The sequence below is a fragment of the Typopeltis vanoorti genome, chromosome 12 (genome assembly GCF_054136105.1).
Source record: "Typopeltis vanoorti isolate ZY-2024b chromosome 12, IOZ_Tvanoo_1.0, whole genome shotgun sequence".
NCBI classification, from domain to species: Eukaryota; Metazoa; Arthropoda; class Arachnida; order Uropygi; family Thelyphonidae; genus Typopeltis; species Typopeltis vanoorti.
The window spans coordinates 91,393,254-91,420,658 of NC_143560.1; the positions used below are offsets into that span (position 1 = coordinate 91,393,254).

A 27,405-nucleotide genomic window follows, 5' to 3' on the forward strand; every position below is an offset into this window, starting at 1 on the left:
ATGACTCGCACTCCTCATTTGACAAAGTATAATGATGATCTTTTGAAGGTACAAGGGCAGCAAAGGCTATACGATATCAATGGTAAGGTAAGACAATCACAAACATCCACGCCCGCAGCGGGATTCTAACCAGCCATCTGTTCGTTGGAGAGCAGGTACGCTGACTACTCGGCCAACCAGGCCGGCGAAAAGTATAATGAAAAGAACTAAATTCATCCGAGGAACTATTCAGTTCGAAATTTGAACTTATACTCTTTTACAGGAATTTCACTTTTCTGGCACTAATTCAGGGGATTTTTAATTTCTTGGCTGCAAGAAGTATTATTTGTTGCGGGATTCCTCATTACTTTTCGAGATTTCCTGGATATTATTCAGGCCTGAAATTAGAAATTTAGTTTGGTGCTAAATCTTTAACATCGAATTCGGCACATCTGCGGTTTCGGATAGAGAACTTTAAAAAAAAAAATTAAAAAAAAAATCAAGCAGCTGGATTTGTGAATTATAAAATAAAGCATACCGATTTTCCTACCTGATTTACTTGGAAAGCTCTGGGTCCGGGTCCAGTCCAGGATGCATTTACATGTTTACTCAAAGCATACAAACCGGTCAGAAAAACACAGGAAATTAACAAACATAATGCGCTGGCATCAATAAATCTTAGTTACTTCGCCTGTACTTCCAAAACGACCCGAAACTTTTACCGAAACACAAATCAGAAGACATAAGACTAGAGACAAATATCAGAGAGAATAATTCATAACAGTCCAATCAAAAGAGAATAATTTACAACAGTCCACTCCACTCGTATTAAATTGTTATCTTGTAAAAGTAAAAAAAGAACAATCCATCGTATGCACTGCGAATAACTAAAAGAAGGCTTTTGGTTTTGTCATGAAAATATTATGCTGACTGAAGCATTATTGCAACATTCGCCTTCAGGAATTCTGAAGAAAGCTTTATATTCTGGTCGGTTAGGGCTAATCCTCAGGCTGTTACAGAACCGACGATATCGATTATTATATTCACTTTAAAATCTGCTCCATAGCACTAGCTCGAAACGATGTCATAGTCCTCCCCCCCCCCCACACCAGGCTGTGCAACTGTCAGCAGAAATGCTTCTCTTCAGAATCAGGTCAGGCTGGGTGAGCTGATCTCATGCAAAGGTGACGCCATGAGGAATTTATACGACCTTTATATATATATATATATATATATATATATATATATATATATATATATATATATATATATATATATATATATATATATATATATATATATATATATATATATATATATATATATATATTTTATGATATTTTAAAAGATTACTATACCTAACACTCTTTTGGTAATAATGGATTTAAACAGAAAACTGAAAATGCCAAAGGTGAAGCGTTAGCCTGAACTTAAGGCAGCGAATAGACATGTACAGTATCGTAGATTGAATATATATATATATATATATATATATATATATAAATATAAGTGTGAGGCAACTCGTGATAAAGGTGGAGTAAGATCCGATCACTTTCCTTAGTATTTTCCCCTAATGCAAAGCACATCCCATTGCGGAGATGTATGATGCTATTCATTAAAGGCAAGGGCCACTATCCAGACCGGTTTCGACCTTTATTGAGGTCTCGTCAGAGTGAGCCAGACCAAAAAAATGCCAAGGTCGAAATAGTGCAGAGCTTATAAATTTTAATTAAACAAGTTGCCACAAGGTGCGTAGACCTTATTAAATATAAAAATTGAGAGTAAGATGTAGAAAGTTTTTTACCTTGGGCATATACTATGTTAAAGATACCAAGCAATTTTATAAGCTAGGTTTTAATCCTTTTTCCCAAGTAAGCAAACAGACAAGTAAGTTAAGAATTAACTCAGACTTGAACTATGTTCAAGTCTGAGGCAATTCGTGGTAAAGGTAGAGTAAGCTCCGATCACTTTCCTTAGTATTTTCCACTTAATGCAAAGCACATCCCCTTGCGGAGATGTATGATGCTATGCATATATATATATATATATATATATATATATATATAATTTGTCTTTCGAAACTCAGGTTTTAAGCGTGCAACTCAGAAAAAATGGCCGTATAACTCACATTATTTCGGACATATGATATTCCATGATTCCAGGATTTTGTTTAGGAATACAAAACCCAAGTATTTAATTTTCACCTACTTCAGGCGTTTTGCATTTTTTCTTTTCTTGATATCATGATGATCTTCGTGTAGGGTTTAGGAATACAAGATGGCAGGGGTGTCTACTATAGTTTTGCCCCGAAATCTTCAAAAATCATCGATAGCCATGAACAGGGCTCGACAAGTTACGCACAATCCTACTTGCCACGAAAAAAAAAAAAAGTACTCTTCCTCATTTTTTTAAGTTTATGTCCCAGCAAATCAGAAGGAATTCAATAAAGTAATTAATGATGATGCACGAAAGAAAATTTCAATTGTGTGAAAACCATCCCAAGAAGAAGTCAATAAATAAAGAATAGCAACAGCAGTAAAATAATAATGATTTTTTTTCTCGAAAATATAATTCTACTTTAATTTTTGTTATCTGAATGTCCATTTATATTATGCGCATTCTTGTGTTTTCTTAAAGTTAAAAAAAAGATTTTGTTCAGAAAGTTATTTCGTATTAAACAAATATTTTCATTTTCCCCCACTCTGCAGTTACCAGCTGACAAAATCTACTTTCCATGCGCGAGCGTATTTGTCTATGCATGGGCATCTGGTCTCCACCCCTAGCCTTCGCTGATAGCTGAGCCCAAAGCTATCAATAGTCTCAGAATTATCAGAGGGGAGTGTGCGAAAGACAGTCGCCTCCATCTCATGGCCCTAACGGATTATATATTTTCAGAAATAATGTCAGTCGTATAGTTTTATTTCCTACTGTATTTACTAGAAAATAAACTTACTTGGGGTGCCAAAGATCGACTGATTCGGGATCCCGCTGGAAAAAAAAGAAAAAAAAAAACTACTGCTACTAATACTGATAATAACACTGATAAAGTTCTTATAGGTGGTGACTTAACAATTTCCACTGGATTACACAAATATTCCCCATCTCATGAATCAATTTAACTTGTGTATCAAGTTAAGTTAAGGGGATAATAAATCCCTCATTATTTTAAAGCCGGATACGAAACTCGGAGATCGAAATCTAAGAGTTTCATGCCGAAGAACTATCGGCGAGTCCAAGCGTAATTCAACACCTGGGCGGTACAACACTAGGGCAACTCGTGTCAAAGGTGGAACAAGCTCCGTCACTAGCCTTAATATTTTCTCATAATGTAAAACGCAGCTCCTAGGAGATGTATTACTGTTTTACATTATGAGGAGCCTACCCAGACCGGTTTCGACCTTTATTGAGGTCTCATCAGTGAGTAGGTAGACCTGGAATACCACGGTTTAAGTGAACCGAACTTACATATACCCCTACTAACGAATTGCCAGACTGGTGTACCCATATATAGTATATTATTATTAATACGATAAAGAACCAAGAAGCTATTTTTTTAGATTAGATTTCGATCTCCGAGTTTCGTATCGGGCTTTAAAATAATGAGGGATTTATTATCCCCTTAACTTAATTTACGCCGCCGGAAAAATAGCCTCTTGGCGCTTTATCGTAGTAATTGTGTATCAAGTCTTATTGAGTTTCACTAGAATGGATTTTTTTTTTTTTAATGTTGCTCCCATCCACGAAAGGTTATTTGCAAATCTATATTTGTACCGTGAATGGGCTAATGGTTTTTTTTCTATTTTTATGAAATTTATATATTTTTTAAAATTTCTATTTTTCTTTTTTTTACAAGTCCGGAAACCCTGCTCTAGAGACCAAACATGGAAGTTTTTCTAGCCACTTTAGGCCTCCAATAAGTGGGACGATGGGCTCACACCGAGCGATGAAATCACAAACATCCATGCCCATCACGCGATTCGAACCCGCAGCCTGTTGGCTGGAGAGCGGGTACGCTAACCACTCGTGCAGAGAGCTCATCAAAAACTCTCCTATCTTGTGTCATTCTCCTTGCCTGATCCAACGCCATTCCTCTGCTCATAGATTCTCCTTTACGTTATCTTCCCATTTATGTAGGGTCGTATCTGGATCTGATTTCAACGCGTCTTGCTTTCCAAGCTTTATGTGACGTCCATTTTACTGAGGTGTCGAAATCATCTAATTTAACCCTCTTCAGTTCTTTATTGCAAGAACTTTAATTGCGGATTCCATCTGATAGCTTGATTTCTTATTCCTGTCTTTTCTTAAATAACTATTTAAGGGAGTAAAATAACTCATTTTACTCCCTCCCCCCAATCTGTGCATTCCAATAATTTATCATTGGAATGCACTTTATTTGAAAACATTATTTCAAAGCCGGATGTAGAAACTATGAAAGTTTCGTAAGGTGACTAGAGAGCTTGCGGGAATACATTCCTCAGCGAGTTGCCTTAGTGTAGACTACTTAAAAGACTTAGGCTCTGTCCTAGCGTCTATATATTCGCCTTTTATTAATCCATTTTAATTAATCCCTGGTCATCTTAGAAACTTTTATAGTTTCTACATTCGGCTTTGAAATAATGTTGGATCTAATATCCACTTTGCTATGTAATTTTGCATCGCGTAACTGAAGCCTTTTGAGTCTTTATTTTAGTAATTACTTCTTCTCACAGACCGAGATTTCGCTTTACGAAAAATACATTTCTCTAACATTTCAAGTTCCTTAGTACTGAATAAGAGTTTCTGCTCTCTTAAGGTTTCTTCCTTATTTCTTCCGGATCTGGCTCCCTCTGAGAGAGGGAAGGGGGGATTAAGATTACGGGGCAGTGAGTGGAGAGTTTTGCCTTAGGAGAGCAATTTGAATCTCAGGAGACTGGCGTTTCCCGGCATGGCTTCTATCAAGGCCGGTTCAGTGAATGCTTTTCCCTGGAATGTGAACGGTTCTGCTCATAGGGTGAGCCCGTCACTGAGTGGAACCAACGCTGAGTTGGACGATTCTTCGGTCACTCGTAGGGAGTAGTCTGGGGGAGAAGGATCGCCCAATTTTTAGAGCAGCTCTTTACTTACACATTAAGAGAGCGTTTGAGCATCCGGGGATTGGTGTTTTCCACCGTAGTCTACCGGGACCGTGTCAGTGAATGCTTTTCCCTGGAATATGAGAGGTTCTGTTCAGTGGTAGGGTGGGCCTGTCACTGAGTAAAACCACCACTGAGTTGAACAGTCCTTTGGTGACTCGTTTAGAGCGGTCTTGGGAATCGCCTAATTTTTAGAGGCCTTTACTTATACATTGCCTGGTCTCTGAAGAGAACCAACCAGTTCGAAACAGCTGTTACGCCAGTGAAACCTTATCAAAATGGACTAATAAAAGGCGAATATATAGGCGCTTGAGCAGCACCTATGTCTTTTAAGTAGTCCACACTAAGACAACTCGTGAATGCCGAGGAATGTATTTCCGCAAGCTCTCTGGTCAACTTACAAAACTTTCATAGTCTCTACATTCGGCTTTGAAATAATCTTGGATCTAATGTCACTTCGCTTATGTAATTTTGCATCGTCGAACTGAAGCCTTTTGGCCCTTTATTTTAGTAATTATTTTAAATGATTAAAAATTCTTCTCCTCTGATTTGACAATCAAAACATCATTTGCGTGAAACCCGTTCTCTCTCTCTCTCTCTGTCTCACACACACACACACACACACACACACACACACACACACACACACACACACACACACACACACACACACACACACACACACACACACACACACACACACACACACACACACACACACACACAAAGATTGTTAGCTAAGATCACAAAATTTGAAGTAGGAAACTGGAAATTAAATACTATGTGTGTGAGAGAGAGACATAGTATTTATTTTCCAGTTTCCTACTTCAAATTTCGTGATCTTAGCTAACAATCTTGTATTCGGTTCATTCCTTCATGAACAGTTTAAGTCTTTAAGTTGTTTTGTATCTCTTTTATTCACCCTGAAGAAGCCAAACAGCTAAGTTGGCGAAACTTATTAGTATTTCTTACTTTGTATCAATTAAAATCCTTCGGCCAATAAAACCCACTTTATGTCAATCTCTAACAATATCATCCATCAATAAAATAAACAATTATGGTGATAATGTATCCTCTAGGACAGTCACTGTCGTAAAAAGTTCTTGCAACTTCTCAGCTATCCTTAAAAATTCTACAATACTTTTAGTCGGCAGATATGTTTCATCTTCTTGTTACCCAGTAACCTGCTCATTGAAACCTGAGGCTGCTTGAAAGATCCACTTGTGGTCTCCAGAGCATATTTTTCGAATCGTTTAATCATTAGATATTCCGAAGACTGCACACGTATGGGAATTAAACAGAAAAATAACTCGAAAAGAATAAACGAGAAACAACTAAAAATGCATAAACTGAGAATGTTACGGTAATTTATCAAGAAATCATATACAGTAGTTGCTTGATCTGCTAACTCACTTACAATTGAAAAAGGCCTTTATAAAGATTTCCTTATGCTATGACAAAAATCGTGCAGGGTCTTTTCAACCACAGAGCGTATATTGCATACGCCTTCACTTAGACTTGGCATATTTTTCAATTTTCAATAGTTTCTGAAAAACATTTGTGACTTTATTTTTAATGTTTCTGAGATAACTTTCGTTATATGCAAAACTATATAATTATATAGCAGGTTTTGTTTCTATTGTTATTTTTATTTTGCAATTATATCTTTGTATAGATAAAAGAATATGGTTTATTTAAACGAATGAGTTATACCTATAAATCTGAAATTATCATGAAAATAAAAATAAACTTTTAATCTTAAAATAATAATTTACTGCTAAAATAAATAGAATGTCGTCAATAATATGATCTACACATATTTTTATGTACAACTAGTTAGGACTATGTAATACAAATGTGCATAAGCAAATTTATATTACGTAGTCCTAACTTCCTTCATACCTCTGTAGTGTGTTTATAGACGTCAGTTTGTCAGATTTTTAGTGTCCGATATCTACTCAGATATTACCATGACGATACATTTACGATCGTTTTCTATTGGTGAAAAACTGATGATAACTAAAAAAGCCGAAAGGATTGGAAATCGTATATCATATTCATAACGAAGCTTGGAAAAATGAATTGCTGCTGCAAAGGTAGTATAGATGGAGAGCTTGTTGTTTTAATCGGAATATCCCGAAATTGAAGAAATGCTTTGGGGAGTATGAGTGAGAAGCAGCGATTCGTGTGCGTGTGTGTGTGTGTGTGTGTGTGTGTGTGTGTGTGTGTGTGTGTGTGTGCGCGCGCGCGTGCGTGCGTGCGTGCGTGCGTGTGATGAAATATCCATTAGCTAGAGCAGTTCTAATATATGTATATATGCTCGTATATTAGTGAGTTGTGAAATGGTTTCAGATATGCTCTGACTTGCTGCTGCTTGTTCAGTTTGGCTCGCAAAAACTGACTGACTTATTTGCTGAGCTGATTACTATTAGTGAAATGCATATATTTAACTTAATTGTTTAAAAAATGAAAAAGAAAATAAAGAAAAAAGAAAAGGAGAAAAGAAAATCTTTGCTCTAACTCCGGTTTAAATTGATTATTGAAATCAGTCAACATTAAAATTACTCTTCTAGGCTTCATGAAAATACATTGCTCCCTAGCGAAGCCCTTAGTAAAGAAAATACTAACTGCTAACATCCACGTGTGGTTGGACGCTTCAATGACCGAAGATGAAGACAAATATGCTCCCATCTTCACAGATCGATACATAACGAACTGCAGATGTCTGTGACAGTGTTAACTGTAGCAAGAAATGGGCGGATACCTTTCTTCTGTTTCTTTATTATTTGTTATCCTATTAATTTTTTTTTTGTTTTGCCTGATTTTTAAATTTATTTTGTCACAATCATTTTAATCCCTGTTCATTTATTATTTTATCAGTTTTATTATTAAATAACCTCGAAGTTCAATAAAATTTGATTACTTCTTGATATCAAATATGATATTAATCACATTACGATGTGGTTAATTTTATTATATGATGTAAGCTACCCTTTGTCTTTTTTTTTTTTTTTTTGTAATATACTAGGCAATATACATGTTATTTGTAGTTTAGAGCTATTCGTTATGGCACAACTTGTTTTTTATTTTTATTTATTTTTTATTTATTTGAAAGAGGTATAGTTCGTATAAAGTTCAGATTTTGTTCTTAATCTGTTTGCATGGCTATCAAACCAAAATAACAATAATAATAATAAAAGTATAAACAGACACGAAGTAAAGGAATTTTCGTAGTTCAGTTTCGAGCACTCATATGTATAATTTAAGTAGGCATGCTAATCACACGCACACACACACACACACACACACAAAACGCGCAATAATAATAAAATAATTTTAAAAAAATAATGCTTGATTACTACCGTAGTTTATTGTGGGGAACTTATTTCTGCGTTAAACGAAATTCAGTACAGTATTTGTATTATACAGAATTAGGTATGTTTTAATAAAATAATATTCAGACTATTTGGAAACAAACATTTTGCAATTAATAAGTAGAAAATATCTGAAAGATGCAATTTCATGTAAAAATTTTAACATCGATTAGAAATAACATTTTCGGCCTTCCACATATATGAGTAGATTGCAGTTCCAATCTCTGTTTGACGTGGAACGTCTTCAGATAATAAATAATTTTCATCGCCTATGATAGCCTTGTAATGGCTTAAAAAGTTCCATGTTTGGTTTTTAGAGCAGGTTTTCTTTATTAACTCTTATCCCACATACGTTTCAACACTTATAAACTCTTAGTTCACAACTTTTTCTCTATTTGCAGAATATCTTCTGCAAATTCGTAATCCTGGTTTGTTTGCTTCCGCTTCATAGATCTTTGTAAATTTCATGCTAACTTCAAAAGGGAGCTTTTTTTTGAATCTCTCTTTTGCAGTGCCGTAACGAGAGCGTGGCGAAAGAGGCGCCCACCACGGCGCAACTAGTTTGGGGCGCAAAACGTAAAAAATGTTAAAAATAAATAAATAGATATAAAAGTCCGCTTTTAATATATTGTATTTTTAAATTTCGGCAATACGCCGCTTTAGACGCACAAATTCTGCAACACACTGCAACTCATTTTGATGGGGTTAATAGTAAGTATTTAACATATCGCATTAGTAAAATTTAACTTGTTAGATTAAAATTTTTCAAAATGTTTGGCTTTTTTGGGTTAGGGGGAGCATGTTAGACACTTGCCACAGGCGCTTCATACCCTCGTTACTGTACTGCTGTTTTGAACTTCAGTCGGTGGATGTGCATTCAAACAAATAAATTAATTAAATTAAATAAGTAAATGAGATCTAATTGCTCGGCTAAGTTTATGCTTCCCATATAACAGGGGTGTTCAACCCGTCGATCGCGATCGACCGGTTGATCGCGGAGCGATTTTTGATCGATCTCTTGTGTATTCCTCCTTACAAATTTAATTAAAACTGAAAACATAATATTTTATTTATCATTATTTTGTATTATTTTTAATTCGCTTTAAGTGTATTGCTATTGTTTATTTATTTTTCATTAAAATTGTCAAATCAGTAATTTTCTTATAAGTCCGGGTAAATGAATTAATATCGATAAGTGGAAGTCAAACAGCGAGCCGCGTGAATACGATTATAAGTAAAGTGTAAAAACTCGATTGTAGCTTAAATATTAAATATTCCAAAGCACATTACATCGATTTTTTACTTAGGTTAAGTCCCATGTGAATATTGTAAAAAACTAGAATTTGTTTGTCTCGGTATAGTTTGTATTAGATGTTTTTGTAAATAACTCTTTTGAAGCTAACTGTATATACTGCTTTAATAAGAATATGCTAGAGTGTTAAAAAAAAAAAAAGGCAATGTTTTTGTCGCCGAAGCTGTACATGGCGGCATTAGAAAGATTGTTATTGAAACTTGTATGTATGAGAAAGGCTTGCAGGCTCTAAGTGTAAACATCTCCGAAGTCAGTCAGAAAGAGTTCAAACAACTTTCCGATGGCTGGCAACTTGCAATCAAAAGAAAGCGGAGGAGAACAAAAGGCGTGTCAAACTTGAAACTTAAGATGAAAGACTCATACCGATTCTTTGGGGATTGCCAAACTTCATGCGAGTTCTCAGAGGAGGCCTAATAAAAAGGGACTTGAAGCAAGCAGAAGGGGTTCCGGTTCCAGAATTGCTGTCAGAGAGGAGGCCGCCCGGTCCAGAGTCGCCGTCAGAGAGACTGCCTGGATCCACGTTGCTTGAGAGAAGAGTTTCCCGCCTCTAGACAGGAGCTTCTCGCCACAGACAAGGTTTCAAATTGCCGAAAGGAAGAGTTTCAATTGCCGGAGAGAAGTTTCCAGGCCAGGTTAATGTCAGACATTCACCAGTGTGTTGTGTTTTCATTACAATTTGATGAATCAAACGACTTCACTGACATTGCTCAGTTAATGGTATTTATTCGCATGGTATTTCAAGATTATTCAAGTAAAGAACTATTGAAAATTATACCATTATTGGGAAGGACTAGGGGAGAAGACATTTTTTTGGCATTTGATGAATTTGTGAAACAACACCAACTTCCCATTTTTAAACTTGTGTCTATTACTACTGATGGTGCTCCTGCAATGAAAGGTAATAAATCAGGCTTCATTTCATTATGTAAAAACGATGACAAATATCCAGATTTTTTAATTTTTATTATGTACCACTGTATTATTCACCAAGTACTGTGTAGTAAAAGATTAAACACAAAAGTTGTTTTTGATATTACATTTAAAATTGTAAATTCTGTTCGAGGAAAAGCCCTGCAACGGCGGTTATTTAAATTACAGGCAGATGATGATAGGGAACTTCTGTTGTACAATTCAGCAGAAGTCAATTTTTAGAAAGATTTCTTGTATTAATTAACGATATAAAATTTTTTCTTAATGAAAAAAGGAGATATTTATCCACAATTACGTGATACAAGATGGTTATTACACTTATCGTTTTTAGTTGATTTCTGTACGAAATTAAGCAATTTAAATTTAGAGTTACAAGATAGAGAATAAAAATTTAATTGACATTTTAAGTTCAATAAAAACTTTCCAACAATACAGTGGTATCTCGCTAATCCTCTTTAGTCCGAACCCTCCAGTAATCCGAATTGCAGTTTGAAAGAAAAAAAAGTTTTGTTTATTACGTATTATTATTTTATGCACTATTATTTTATTTAACAATTATTATTTTAACTATTGTTATTACAGTACATTATTTGTTTCATACTGTTGATTGTACGGTTACATTGTAGGTATATTTTGATTTATTGTGTGTTCACGTTCGCTTGTTTATACTGTAAAGTACGTGCTGTATTGTCGGCATGATTCACCAAATTTGAAATGAAATCAGTTGCTGAAATTATACATATGACGCTACAGAATGAGTTGGATGACGATGATGACGATAAAGAACTCGAAGAAAAAAAAGTAAAACATGAAGAGGCAGTTGACAGTTTTAATACGTGTATACAATGGGCTAAGCAGATTGACACGCCATTCCACAAAATTTTGTTGCTAATGCAGTTGCGCGAAGAAGCATCCAAAAAAGTTTAGCTTCCAAGAAGCAAAAGAAAATCAGTGACTTTTTTACAAAGAAATAAAAAAAAATTTTTTTGTGTTGTGTACGAGAAAGTGATACTTTTTTAAGCAAATTAAGTTATGTACTGAACTATGCAATTTTATTAAATCAGAATCCTCAACAATCCAGGTACGTACAAACTAAATTTTTTACTAAAATAAACTTGCGTACTGTATTATATTTTAAGTTTTACATTACGGTACAGCGGCTTTTTTTTCCTATCAGTTACATTTATTTACAGAATTAAATTGATGTATCATTAGAATCTTATTATTTTTGTCTTAAATGCTAGTTATTGTTGTCTCTTGGGGAGAAATTCGCTAATTCGACTTTTCGCTAATCCGAACGACCAAGGTTTTTATTAGTTCGGATTAGCGAGATACCACTGTACTTATTTTATTAAAGAAAAATATAAATGACCGCGAATTTAGACATCTCTCATATTTATTAAACTTTTTTGAACAAAATCAAGAAATGCTTCGCTATGATTTAAAAGAATTTATTCGTGAAATAGAATTAGTTGAGGAAGAAATAAATTCAAGATTTAAAGATTTTAATGAAACTGAAATGATTGTATCTTTTATCAATAATCCATTTTAAGAAAACTTGAACATCACAGAAATTTCAAATAAAATTAGTGGGCTATTTGATATAAACCTAGCTGAAGTAGAACTTGAGATAATAAACATTTCAGAATAGTTTACATTTAAAATGAATAAACAATGAAGTCATTTGGAAGTATGCACATGAAAAATTCTCAATATTAACTGATATTGCGCGAAAAATTCTGTCGTGTTTCGGATCGACGTACTTGTCAGAATCCGCTTTTTCGAATATGACCGTCATAAAAAATCAATTAAGAAAAAATTACAAATTATCATTTGGATGATTGTCTGCGATTGGCCACTTCTTTATATCTACTTGACTATGAAAATATTGCGAGGTCCAAATAATGCCAAATGTCACATTAACTTTTTTCTTTTTTTTTTTTTCAACCAGCATTTCCTGTAACTTGTGAGTTTGTAATCAATCTGTTGTTTTTTCTAACTTTTGTTTTCCAAAATAGAGAAATAAATATTTTATTCCAATGAGACCTCAATAAAGGTCGAAACCGGTCTGGGTAGTGGCCCCTTGCCTTTAATACAAAACATCATATATCCCCTTCTTGGAGATGTGTTTTGGCATTAAGGGTAAATATTAAGATTAGTGATCGGAGCTTGTTCCACCTTTACCACGAGTTGTCCTGGTCCTGCACTACCTGTGGGATCAGATAGACTTGCATCAATTGCAGGCGCAAACTTGACTTTTAGTCTGTTTGTTTACTTGGGAAATGGAGTAAAAACCAGGTTTTAAAATTACTTGGTATCTTTAACATATATATATATATATATATATATATATATATTAATACAATTAATATAAATTTTAATACAATATATATATATATATATATATATTGTATTAAAATATTTGTTGGATTAAAATAATTAAAAGTGATAAATAAATTTTTAAATACACAAAACAGTTTTTAGTTGTGTATTTTTTTTAGTTATTTATTTTTAGTTATTTATTTGTGCGTAATCAGATATCAGGTTGGGGAAAACGTGATCTATATAAGAGAGTAGATCGCCGAATAACTTTTATAGAAAAGTAGCTCGCGTAGTAAAAAAGGTTGAACACCACCTGCCGTATAATATTCATCTACACTGTCATCATCTGAATAGATTTGGTTTACTTCCGATGCCATTTCACCGACTTAACAAGTTCTAATATCGTACAGGTTCCGTTTTCTGCCGATTCGACGTATTAGGCCTCGGTAGTCAGTTGGAAGAACTACAGTACGTTGCGCCCTTCGATTGGAAAAAGGTTCAATTCTCGTCGTGACGAGAGAAATCTTTATATGGTCTTTATCGACTAAAGGCGAATTAGCCGATCTCATACTAGGATAGCAGAGTTTTTATTTCCGGAAACTCGGGTTTTCATCCCCGTACAGGCAAATCGACAATTAGAATACACGCAATTTACAGACAAAAAATACTATCGTTTTGTGTGATGGGTAGTAGATGGCACTGATGTAGTAGGAGAATTACGCAGTAGGGGAGACGATGAGATGTGTAGCGGAGTGGAGTAAGGTGCCCACCCGCAACGAGTTCGTGACTCCTTGGAGGTGTCACATAATAATAATAATAATTTCCTGAATAAGGCAATACCTAACTCGGTAAAAACCGGCAAAATTGTATCCATAAAAATACTTTTTTTTTGTTTGTAATTTTACATATTTTCTTGAATTTAGGTCTGACAACAGTCCACTTCTGATCATACATTTTTCTAACTTATTTAATGTTGAGAGCTTTACTTCTTGAGCGATAATGCTATGATTCTGAGACAGTCCACAGTTGAACTCTATCAAAATAGTAGAATGAAACATACCTGGAAAATTTTATAAACGATCAAATAAAACCCAATATAACCTTACAAAACCTTAAAAGTTACGAACTGCACGCTTCCATGGCACAATTTTTAATCATCATCATGCATATTAAGGATTTAGGCCTAGCATGGCCTGTTCCGGCCTTAGAAGTCATCGTTGAATCATTTAAGAGGACGTCCTGGTTTTCGTTTTCCTAATGGCTTGTACTTTAAGGTTTGTTTTGGTTATCTTTCTGTTTTCATTCTTTGAACGTGTTCCATCCATTTATGTTTATATTTTTTATTTTTTTCTATTACTGGTTCTTGGTTTAATTCTTTCATAATTTCTTCGTTTCTTTTGTGATCAATTAGAGCATACTTTGCAGTTTTTCTCATAAACTTCATTTCTGCTGTTATTAATCTTTGTTTGTCTTTTTGTTTTATTGTATAGATTTCGCTTCCATACATTAAGACTGGTAGGGCTAATGTATTGTATACTTGTAGTCTGGTTTGTTTTTTAAAGATAAGTTAATTTAACAATTTTTAATGATATCAAAAAAGGCAAAATTCATAACAGAGAGCCTAACACGATGACCCCCCCCCCCATTGTTTTTTTCATGACAGCTTGAGCGTCAACAGTGGGGATGTGGGGATTCACAAAAAATAATGCAAATGTTAAAAAATTTGCATTCAACATAATAGCAGGTCCCCCCCCCCACACACACTCAAAAATACTGTGTTGCGCGAGGATTGTCGCAATTCTCTAACTTAAAGTGAAACTGATCTTATTAAATAGGAGGATAACTTTCCTTTAAGTGTCATACGAAGCATATTCCTTTTCATTCTTTTCTAAGTAACCACCTTATTTTAGAATTACGACTACTCAAATCCAAGGATTCTTGGAATGTTAGGTACGCATTAAGGCCTGTTAAAACCACTGATTATTATAGAGAAGCAAGATTAAAAATTAATAATAATAATAATAATAATAATATGTTTCCCTCAGTGCAAAAAGTGTATAATGGTGCGCGTGCTGATAACTTAATCTTGACAAGCATTATCTATAAAAAAATTAAATTCTCGTTTAATCCTTTACCTAAGTGTATGCAAACAAAGTTTCGCTTGTACAGTATGGCGCAAAAAAAAAAAAAGTACTGAATAACTTACAACGATATATGTTATGGAGTAAACGAGTTTAGTAAGAAATATGTGTTTACACGTGGTAATATGTACATCCACAAACTATCGGTGGAATCTTGGTCGAATAAAGCATTAATGACGGTAGATTACGTGCTCGAAATGGGTACCTTATTTTTCAAGACAGCTTTCGTAGCTCATACGAAAGTTTTCTGTCATCTTCTAGAACAAGGGTTAGGACATCTACTGTACTTATCGTGTACTTTTAATCTTTAGTTCATCAAGGTTTCATGGTGGGTCATGATGGATTACCCATTCCTTCAGCATACCCCAAACGAACGCATTAAGTAATGTAAGATCAGAGGAACGTGAAGGGTACGGGAATTCTGTGAACCTCGAAATGAACCTCCTGGGGAAGCGTTCTGATAAATAGGCTCTAGAACCACATGATATTTGACAGGTTGCTCTGTCCTATTGGAATACATGTGCACGAAATGGAATGTTTTTTGCACGACGCATCCTATGCAAATCCTAGGTGAACGGAACCAATACATTCTCGATGTAGTGTTCGCTATTCAAGGTCACGATTACATTGACCTCTTCAATGAAGTAGGGCCGAATTAGGTTATGGTCGGAAAGAGCACACCATTAGATGACCTCTCTATGAAGAGGTTTCTCTTGGACAAATTCAGGTCTCAAGAAACCAAGAAACCTGTAGGTTTGTCAGTTTACATGACCGCTCAGATGGAAATGTGCTTCGTCTGGACATTATGGAGGAAGGATGAATCTTCATAGACATTGTCCAGCACGCGTGCACAGTATTCCCGATTAAACACTGACTCGCCTGAATGACGTGTTTACCTCCCATGATGAGTCCCTGACTCCATGGAGGTCAGATAATAATAATAATAATTATTATTTTTATTGTTCTTTCAAATATTTACATATGTACAATGATCATCTATTCAGTATATTATTTTACAAGGTTCAGCACTTTGTGCTACATATAATGAGATTTAAATAGTAATGATGATAACATAGTTTTTTTAAAAATAACAATCACAGTAATAATTTACAATTATATTGTTCAGAGTTACATAAGTTGTATAATATTACATGTTATAGTTTACTATTTTTTTTCCAAGTTTGAAAAGGTGTAATTATTCAACAGTATTTGCACATATGCAATCAAAATATTATATTTCCTAATTCTCACAGACATACAGTGTAAACTCATGATTTACATTAAATTTTTTTTTTTATTATTACATTGCATACATTTGTTACAGTTATTACATACATTACATACATTTGATTACATATGATACATACTTACATTTGTTTATATATGATATTTACATTACGTACATTTGTTTATATATAATACATACATTGCATATATTGGTTTACATGTGATACGTACATTACATGCATTTGGTTACATTCGATCCATGTTGGATGAGAAGTAATTTCTCTGCTTTCATCCTCGAAGCTTATATGTAAGCTTATCGGAGGATGACACCAGTTGGTTATTATTTATTGTCTTTTTGCTGTGTTGGGGAGCTACGAAATCTATGATTGAGAAATTCGCGTGTGCGTACGCACGCACGCACGCACACGCACGCATGCACGCGCACGCACGCACGCATGCACGCGCGCGCGCGCACACACACGCACACACGCACACACACACACACACACGCACACACACACACACACACACACACACACACACACACACACACACACACACACACACACACACACACACACACACACACACACACACACACACACACACACACACACACACACACACACACACACACACAATAACTTGAAATGTATTGATGCATCGCTGAACTGGAAGCCTGAACGAATATATTGTGTTTCATTAAGTTTGTATGGTATTTTGGGTGTGCGTTTCTTGTTCGTAGTATGTCCTTAGAGCTCTTTTCAGGCTATTGTAGTTTGTAAGGTTTCTGTATTCAAAAGGTAATTTGTTTATCATGTCTGGGATGTAGAAGTTTTGCGTGGCCTTTCCATAGTGATTATTGTATTTATATGTGATATAATTAGTTGTCTGAGGTCTTGTCATGCGATATGTGTTTCTGACTGTCCTGTAGTTGGCATTGAAATAATGTTTTACCAAAGCTGCATAGTGACATAAATGTTTTGCTGTCAGTATTTTGTGTTCTGACATTGCAGGGTATATAAAGTCATTATTGTCTGTTTTTTCCCAAAAGATCAGTTTTATGATTTTGTACTGTAACGAGATTAATCTATTTAGTTTGTAGGGTGTACCGAAAGCATACGTTGCTATAACGTATCTTAGTATATTTTGGAATAGTGCTTTGTATATTAGTGTTAATTAATGTATATTAATAACAATAATAATAATAATAATAATGACTGAAAGCCTATGTAGCTCAGTGGATGTGGCGTTTGCACACCACGGCGCTTGACCGCACGAAGGAAGATTTGCTTTCAAATCTTTCCGGGGACTAGAGGAAATTTTTCTAAGTCTTTTTTCGACGGTTCCCGAGTTAGTCGATCTCTGGCACGGCAAGCATTCCCGGGATTTTTCTCTCGGAAACTCGGGATTTTCGTACTGTAAGCTCAAGAAAATTCACCGTAGAACCCACACTATTTCAGATATTAAATATATTGTGTAAGGGTTAAGGACCACAGGCTCAACAAGGCGGCACTTGTTGAGCCCATCTCTTCACTGCATGCCGCTTATTTAGTGATAGTCTTGGGCCAGCTATCTCTTCTGATTGGCTACCAGTGGAGATTGAACTGCCCACTCAATCTCCAAATGTTAGGTAGGGCTAAAACGGCCTCATCTACTCCCTATACAGGAATAATAGGCGTTAGCTGATTTGATTTGATAATAATCTATCTATCTATCCCAATTGCTTTAACAGGCCTTTAAGGCCCACAACCTTCCAAGCATGCTTGGATTTCGTAACCGAAATACGAGGATAGAATGGTCACTCCTATGCCTCAAGGTATTCTTGGCTGTATCCCTGTGTGTTCAAGGGCCGGTTTGCCTGCTTGCAGGATGAAAAACACCAGATAAACTGGCGGAAAAAACCCTACTGCCCGCGCCCAAGACCTGCTAACTTGGCTATGGCTGAGGAAGATCCTTCAGCTCCTCACGTCTCCGACGGGAATCGAATCTAGGACACTCCTTCCCCAGGCATATGGTTGCGAAGTGCAAAGCCACTAGGCTAACCGCGCTGACGATTTGATAATAATGACGTACGAAAAGGCACTCAGCTGCTTAAGGATTCTCTGTAGTAACCGCCTCGGTATCCCAAGTTTTACCGCTGTTTGGCGTTGACTGCGTTTCATAGACTGTAACACTTGTTCTAGCATACGCCCGTGATTCTCATTTGTGTTAACAGTTCGTGGTCTCCCCGAATATCCATTACATTGCTCCAGAACATTCCCGGTACGTCGAAACCTCTCGATTAAGGCAATGATGACACTATTGCTTGTGGCATGCTCACGGAAACGACGAACAAACTGTTCACAGACATGTCGTAGGCTTGACCATTTGCTCTGCCAACCCCTTATGAACGAAAATAATGCTTAACAATAAACGTCTTTTCTTCCAACATCAACACCATTGCCACAGCTAAATGTAATGACGTAGACTCTACATGTGCTCTTTTATTAATGTGCATGCAGTCGAACAGCATCTCATAGCGTGTGTACGGAAGGGGGTGTCGAAGTTCAGTACTGTTTTTTTTTTTTTTTTTTTTTTTTGCGCCATATGTTCCACAGAGAACCGCATATAAAAAATCGCACAAAAAAGGCCTAACTTACGTTGAAAAATTAGAGATACGTTCCATAATTTTCTAAAACCGCATAAAACCGAAGCAATGAATTAAAATAAACCTAAAATCGCATAAAAAAAAGTTTATGAAAATTTAGGAAAATAAGAATGCCTAAGTTTGTTTTAAAGCTTTATTCATTTAATTTTATTGAAAAGTAACAATTTTTTTTTTTTTTTTTCCATTTTGTCATCAGAAATATCGTCGCTATTAGACAATATTCGGCAACGTTTTCGAACTGGTGCAAAATCACTTTCATCACCAGAAGAGATAGTCAGCGCATGAGATCTGTATGGTAAAAGCGATAGTTCTTCACAAACAGAATTAGCTTCACCCTCGTTCTGTGCTGATTTTTTTTCTTCTGACAATGTAATCAGTGATTAAACTTTGCGATGATGATTTTACTCATTTTTTATATAGCTCGCGATATCCAGACATACAGTTCTTCAGCTCACTTTGGAATTTAAAGGCTCGTTCAGAATTTGTGTCATTAACAAGAAAATGATTTTCCAATTTATTGCACAGTTCAAGACCTTTTCGAATTATATTTGTGAGGGGAACAGGTTTTTCTGAATACTTTCTTCACAAGTTCGTATTGTAGGGTGAAAGTGCTTATTTCGAAACCGTAGTGCCGTAATTTTTTAAAAGTAATAGGCCTATAGATTTAAATTTTAATATGAATAAGAGACACGGAACTTTGTTTAATTTTGGTGTTAAGAAAGCTCTTATTGAAGGTGTTTGTGACGCAACAGATAGTGATTCATCTACCACCAGCCTACAAAGCGATCTCCAGGATATACAAAAGAAGGGGAAAATTATCAGCACACAGGAGAAAAAGTCTGCATTCACTCGTAAGTACTTATAATAATATTATAAATTTTGGGGGATCAGAATGGGATATGTCAATGAAAATCAGCACAAATTAATTTAATGTTGTTTATGTTTAATTGATGTTTAATTAGTAATTAATGATCAATTATTAATTAATAATAAAAAATCAGCTAAATTAACAATTATTAATTAATACATTACTAAATAACCAAGGTGTTCGGTGAAAATTTCAGGATTTGTGAAGTGTTCTGTCGTAGAAAAAAGTTTGGGAAACGCTGGATTACCCTATTATCGGAATGGATTCTCCATCTGTTGACATGCGCAGAAGTGTCGAAAGGTCTCGTATCTCGAAGTTATGCACCGCATAAAAAAGATACGCATAAAAAGAGACTCGAGTGTGTGTGTGTGTGTGTGTGTGTGTGTGTGTGTGTGTGTGTGTGTGTGTGTGTGTGTGTGTGTGTATTTTTAAGATTTGAATGACTAGAACCGAGATTTAAGTTAAAAGGTTTTAATATTAAAACACTACTAGTTTCGGCTTGTAACAGCCTTCGTCAGGTGACATTATAAAAAAACACTGAAGCTTAAATAAACTATGAACATCATAGATAGTCTCTATACATACTTGACATTAAAACGTTGTGGTTGTATTTAAAGCTGTTCTTTCGTTCGTTGTATTGTTGGGAAAGTACGTGCTAGTAGCATCTCGTGAACGCCAGTACATGATTACAGCTGAATGACTATCTGGGAGGTTGTAGCTCGAGTTACTATTTAGATGAACAGGATTGAAGATGATTTCCCTAGATTCTACGATTTTTCTCTCTAGTTCATCATTGCAACGGAAGATGTTAGTAGATTTTTCCCAGCAGACTTTTTGACTTTGGCTTTCATCATTAGGATTAGCCGAGAAAAGGATATGACTTGATAATGCACTGGCTCGCTCTTTTAAGTAATGCCCCTCATGTGTTCTTCCATACGTAATTTGACAGATTTGTCTGTCTACCCAAAATAAGGAATATCACAATCACACAATATTTTATATACATCAGGCTATTTTAGATGATGATGATGACAAGGTGTTGGTTGGCTTATTAAGAAACGGATTTTAGGAAGTGGAGCGAACAAAGTTCTGATATTGTATTTTCTTAGAACTTTTGTTAATTTATGTGAAACTGTACTTATGTAAGGAATAGATATATTGCCTTTGAATCTATTTGTTTCTTCTGAGCGATGTCTAGGAGGATTAAGAAGGAATCTTTCAATGATTCTCCTGAATGAATCTGTCGAATTGCGTATGGAAGAACACATGAGGGACATTACTTACAAGAGACAGTGAGCCAGTGCATTATCAAGTCATATCCTTTTCTCGGCTAATCCTAATGATGAAAGCCAAAGTCAAAAAGTCTGCTGGGAAACATCTACTAACATCTTCCGTTGCAATGATGAACTAGAGAGAAAAATCGTAGAATCTAGGTAAATCAAATTCAATCCTGTTCATCTAAATAATAACTTAAGCTACAACCCCACAGATAGTCATTCAGCTGTAATCATGTACTGGCGTTAAGTTTTAAAAGAGGTATACCTTGAGTAGACATATCGATACAAAATTAATAACGGAAAAAACTCACGTACAAAGATTATTTAATAGTATAATTTTCGCCTGTGTGTCACAGGCATCTTCAGTACATTAAGCTCAAATAAAACAGTAACTGACAATTCCAAAAAGCGCCACCTAAGTAGGTGGTGTAAGATAACTAAAAAGGTCAATAACTTTCCTAAAAATAAAAAAAAATAAAAATAAAAATAAAAAAATCAATACAATAAAAAGTTAGGAAAGATTAGCTGATTTGTAAAGTACTATCTCCCATAAAGGGGATAGACGTAAGCCGTCGGATCTGTTTAAGTTAGGAGAATGAAGTAGAGTTCATTGGAGAAAGACAAGAGTTCTTCACAAAAGTCAGTTCCTCATGGAGCGCCTTTATAAAGAAACATGTGAAACTCTACTTCATTCTCCTAACTTAAACAGATCCGACGGTTTACTTCTATCCCCTTTATGGGAGATAGTACTTTACAAATCAGCTAATCTTTCCTAACTTTGTATTGTATTGATTTTTTTTTTTTTTAGGAAAGTTATTGACCTTTTTAGTTATCTTACACCAGCTACTTAGCTGGCGCTTTTTAGAATTGTCAGTTATTGTTTAATTTAAACTTAATGTACTGAAGATGCCCGTGACACAGAGGCGAAAATTATACTATTAAATAATCTTTGTACGTGAGTTTTTTCCGTTATTAATTTTGTATCGATGTACTGGCGTTCACGATATATATATATATATATATATATATATATATATATAATAAGTAAACCGTTCACGATATATATATATAGGACTTTTGTAGATAGAAGAAACAGTGATAAAAGACTGAAGATATTAAGAAAACTGAGACGCACATTAATTTTATTAGATAATTAAAAATAAAAAACATTGTATTAAAATTCCAGATGTTCTATTTACGTGCCATTGTTTATTGTATGCGTGGTAGTAGACTCTCGAGAACGCCAGTATTGAACAACAGCAGTATGGCTCTCAGGGATGTTATAGCTCAAATTACTGTTCAAAAGCTCAGGATTAAGGACGATCTCCCTGAATTCCACTATCATTATTTCAAATTCATCCTTGCAACGGAAAATGTTTTCAGATCTATCCCAGGAAACTGAGTGACCTTGAAAATTATCATGAGGATTGTTAGAGAAGAGAACATGGTTGGATAAGGCACTGGCATTTGATCTTTTATAGGAGATGTCTCTTTTATGCTCCTCCATGCGAAGCTCAACAGATTTATTAGTTTGACCGAAATAAGGAACATTACAGTCACACCATAGTTTATATACGCCAGGATATTTTAGATTATGATTCTTAGGTTTAGGATGGCTTATAAGAGATCTGATTTTTGGAAGAGTGGCGAATAACGTCCTGATGTTATACTTTTAAAGGACTTTTGCCAATTTTTGGGAGACCGAACTGATGTATGGGATTTAGATGTTACCTTTAAAATTGGTAGTTTCTGTATTGTGGTGCCTAGGAGGATCTACAAGAAATTTCTTAATTGTTCTTTTATTATATCCATTTTGTTCAAAAATATGTGAGAGGTGATTAATTTCTTTTTGAAGCTCATCTGGATGGTTTAAAATAGAGCGAGCTCTGTGTCCCAAAGTGGAAATAGTTCCAAGTTTCTGTGGTGGAAAATGATGAGACAGGCTGTGAAGATATCTATTAGTATGCGTTGGTTTTCTGTACATAGAGATTCTAAATTTTCCAGAAGAGCGTGAGAGTTTTATATCCAGGAACGGAGGGAAGTTGTCACGTTCTAGTTCTGCCGTGAATTTTATATTTGAATGCTGGTTATTTAGATGATGAAGAAAATTCTTGAGAGAGTTTTCACCATGACTCCATATAATAAAAACGTCATCTACATAACATTTCCAAACTTTTGGTTTAAATGAAGAGGAAGATATAGCTCTTGTTTCAAAGTCTTCAAGGAAAATATTCTCCAGAATGGGGGATAAAGAGTTCCTCATCGCTAAGCCTTTGTTCTGTTTATAGATTGTATCTTGATATCGGAAGTAGCCAGATTGAACGCAGTGCTTTAATAAAGCAAACCTTTTTTTTTTTTTGGATAATTTATCCTTTAATAATAATACTTCTTCAGTTGGTACATTTGTGAATAATGAAATAATATCTAAACTGGCTATAATATCATCCTCGTTGATGGATAAATCTTTAATACTAGATACAAAATCTAAGGTGTTGTTGATGAACGATGAAGACTTATCAGAAAAAGACTTGAGATATTTTGCAAGATATTTTGATAGTTTGTCTGTTGGAGAGTCAATACCCTCGACAATAGGGCGAAGAGGAGTGTTTTCCTTATGTACTTTTCGAACTCCATAGAGAGAGACTCCATGGTATAAGTGGATGAAGGGAGCGTAGAGGAGAGACATACATCACGAGGAAGTTCACTAGTATTTTGTAGTAAGTTGTTAGTACGTTTTGCAGTTCCCGTGTTGGATCATTCTGTAATATGGAATATTAGAAGAAGAATATCATAATAAGATGCTTCTACAAGTAGTAGAAGCATCTTATTATGATATTCTTCAGTATCGAGGATAACTGTGGCATTACCTTCATTCGCCGGTAAAATTGTTATATTTCTGTTCTTTTTTAGATTTCTAATAGCTTGTCGTTCAGCTGAAGAAATGTTATCTTGTGGAGGTTTTGCATTGTTAATGATAAAAATAGTTTCCATACGGAGAAGTTTAGCCAAATAAGTAGGTAGAAGTGAAGTAGCTTTTTCCATTTTAGTAAGAAGAGATTCTTCATCTTCTTACTAAAATGGAATCTCTCATCTTCACCTCCTGCGCATGCGCGTGACGTACTGTGTGGTACACACTCCAACTGTTTCATTTCGACATGCTCACAGTACACACGTTTTAGTGATAAACATAGGTTAGCTAAATTACTTTTGGCAGCCTTCACTTTTGCTGACTAAATTTTAATCTAATCATAAGTAGCTTACAGTTTATTTTTAGCTGTTCTAAAAATGAAAGGATTGATCAAGATTTAAATACATTAAAATATTATTTATTTTTTAGCTTATTTTTAAAATGAAAGTTAGATCAGGATTTATATACAAAAAAAATATTATTTTTGCAGACCCAAGGAATGACCATGCCAAAGAAACGTTGTTACCAAGATTCATATGTGCAATATGGTTTTACTTTTTTTGCTTGCCAAAGAAGGTGTGCAAAAGCCGCAGTGCTTCATTTGCTCCGAAGATATTCAGCAATGGCGGTATGAAGCCATCAAAATTGAGAGAGCATCTTCAGAATGTTAATCCCGAACATTCTAACGCGTCAGAGTCCTCATTTAGAATAAAACGAGCATGATGATAGTAAGAATATCACTCTTCATGACCATGGATTTATTACCCCGAAGAAGCCAGCAGTGGAGCAGAGAAGAAAGTGCAGGTCAGTTATAGCGTCTCATTGAGGGTCGCCAAAGAAAGGAAACTACATACAATTGCTGAGACATTAGTGAAGCTGTGTGCTATGGACATGGTTAAGTTGATGTGTGGTAAAGAAGCAAAAGAGAAAATTGCACAAATGCCATTATCAAATAATACAATTTGTGATCAGATTGGAGAAATGTCAGAAGACATACATGTACAGGTAGTGGAGGAAATCAAGAAAAGTCCAACAAGAATTAGTTTACAGTTGGTTGAATCAACTGATGTCTCTAACTGCGCACAGCTTCTTGTTTTTATTAGATATATACATCAGAATGAAATACATACATACATCTTCAAGGCCCACTCTTCCTAATTGGGTTGTGGGGGCAAAAGCTGCAAGAGGAACTTCCAATGGTCACGATCCTCTGCCACCAAGCTCAGGTGTTCTGGTGAGATTCCCAAACGTGTCCACCCAAGGTTTTGGATATAGCCTATCCAGTGAGTCCTTGGCCTTCCACGTGGCCTCCCACCCTCTGGCTTGGCAAAGAGGGCCTGCTGAGGGAGTCTCTCTTGTGGCATTCTGACCAAGTGCCTGTACCAGGGTAACTGTGATCTCTCAACACGGAGAAGCAGCGGTTGAGTATTGAGGGTTTCCCGAATTGCAGAGCTTCTGACTCTGTCGAGTTTTGTCAGCCCCGCAACTCCTCGAAGGAACCTCATTTCAGCCGCTTGGATTCGTGTCTGCATTCTTTCGGTCATTACCCAACTCTCATGACCATAGGTGAGGATGGGGACATAGACTGTATTGAAGACAGCCAGCTTTGCCTTCTGGCTTAACTCCCGCTTCAATACTACCGAACGGCCAAGCTCCCGCAATATTGAGCTTGCTAAGTCAATTCGAGTATCTAGCTCTACGTCCCATTTTGCGCCACACTGATCTTCATTCCGGCATCTGCACAAACAGCTACAAACCTATCCAGGGTCCGCTGGAGGTCATCAGAAGAGCTAAGCAGAACTAGGTCATCTGCAAAAAGCAGACGTCCAATGCTACATTTTCCAATTCTGACACACTCACTGCCTCGGCTGTGCCTATCGATCCAGTCCATAAATATGAAAAGGAAGGGTGACAAAACACACCGTTGGCAGAGGCCAACGAAGACTGTGAAAGGTTCAGACTTTGTGCTGTTTACCCTGACACAAAACTTGGCATTCATACGGAGACTTGATGGCAGCTAATAGTTGACCATCCACTCCATACTCCTGTACTACTTGCCAAAGCTTATCCCGAGGAACCCGGTCATATGCCTTCTCCAAGTCCACAAAACATGTGTAGACATTCTTGGCATATTCCCAAGATTTCTCAAAGACTTGCCTTAAAGTGAAGATTTGGTCAGTTGTGCTTCTACCAGGACGAAAGCCACATTGTTCTTCCTGGAACTTTGACTCCACTATGCTCCTGCACCGTCTTTCCAAGCACTTAGCATACACTTTCCCAGGCAGGCTGAGCAGAGAGATGCCACAATAGTTACTGCAATCCTTCTGGTCTCCCTTCTTAAAGACTGGTATTTAAGAAGGGAGAATGAAATAAAAGAGGAATTTATTTTTTGTAAACCCTTGAAAGAAACAACAAATGTGGTGGATATTATGAATTTGGTGAATGATTTTTTTTGATTCAAATGACCTTTCATGGGAATTAGTAGAATCTATTTGCATTGACGGTTCTTCCGCTATATTGGGGAAAAAATGAGGTTTCACCGCTTTAGTTAAAGAAATCAACCCAAATATTTTTACAAGCCATTGCATCCTTCACCGGTATGCTTTAGCATCTAAAATACTTCCATATAATTTGAAAGCCATTTTGGGTGTTGTTGTTCAAGTTGTGAATTTTATCAAAGCAAAAGCATTGAATCACCATGTGTTTAAATTTTTGTGTGAAGAGGTTGGAGCAGATCATATTGTACTGCTGCTTCATACAGAAGTGCAATGGTTATCCAGAGGAAATGTTTTAGGAAGGGTTTTTGAACTTAGGAATTTAATTGAAATTTTTTTAGTCGAAAAAGAATCTGCTTTTGCTTCATATTTCAAAGATCCAAACTTTGAGATTTCTCTGGCTTATCTTTCTGATGTATTTGGAATTCTTAATTCTGTGAACATTTCACTGCAAGGTACAGATGTCATTCTCGCGGAGGCTGAAGAAAAGATACAATCGGTTCAAGAAAAATTGACTCTCTGGGAAAGAAGGGTGGAGTTAGGTAACTTGGCCAATTTCAAATCTCTTGATGAAATCACTTCAGATTCGGCATATGAACTAAAACAAGAAATTCGTGATAGCATTATATTGCATTTAAAAATTTTGAAAGAGGCACTTGCAAGAATAATTCCTCTTGACCAAATGAATGAAGTCTGGAAACTTAACCCTTTTCATATTGATTTAGGAAAAATCAGTGACAACGACTCAGTGAAAGACGAGCTAATTAATCTCCCAATAACAAGAAACGCCGAATTGAATTCCAATCAATGA

At 35.6% G+C, this 27,405-nt stretch overlaps 1 protein-coding gene across 1 annotated transcript; it reads left to right on the top strand.

Annotated features, from left to right (window-relative positions):
* Positions 1-27,405, top strand: LOC150101000 (protein ZBED8-like). Its single transcript, XM_090402142.1, has 2 exons — positions 1-82; positions 26,738-27,405. The coding sequence occupies exons 1-2, from the start codon at positions 1-3 to the stop codon at positions 27,403-27,405; spliced, it is 750 nt and encodes a 249-aa protein (XP_090258268.1).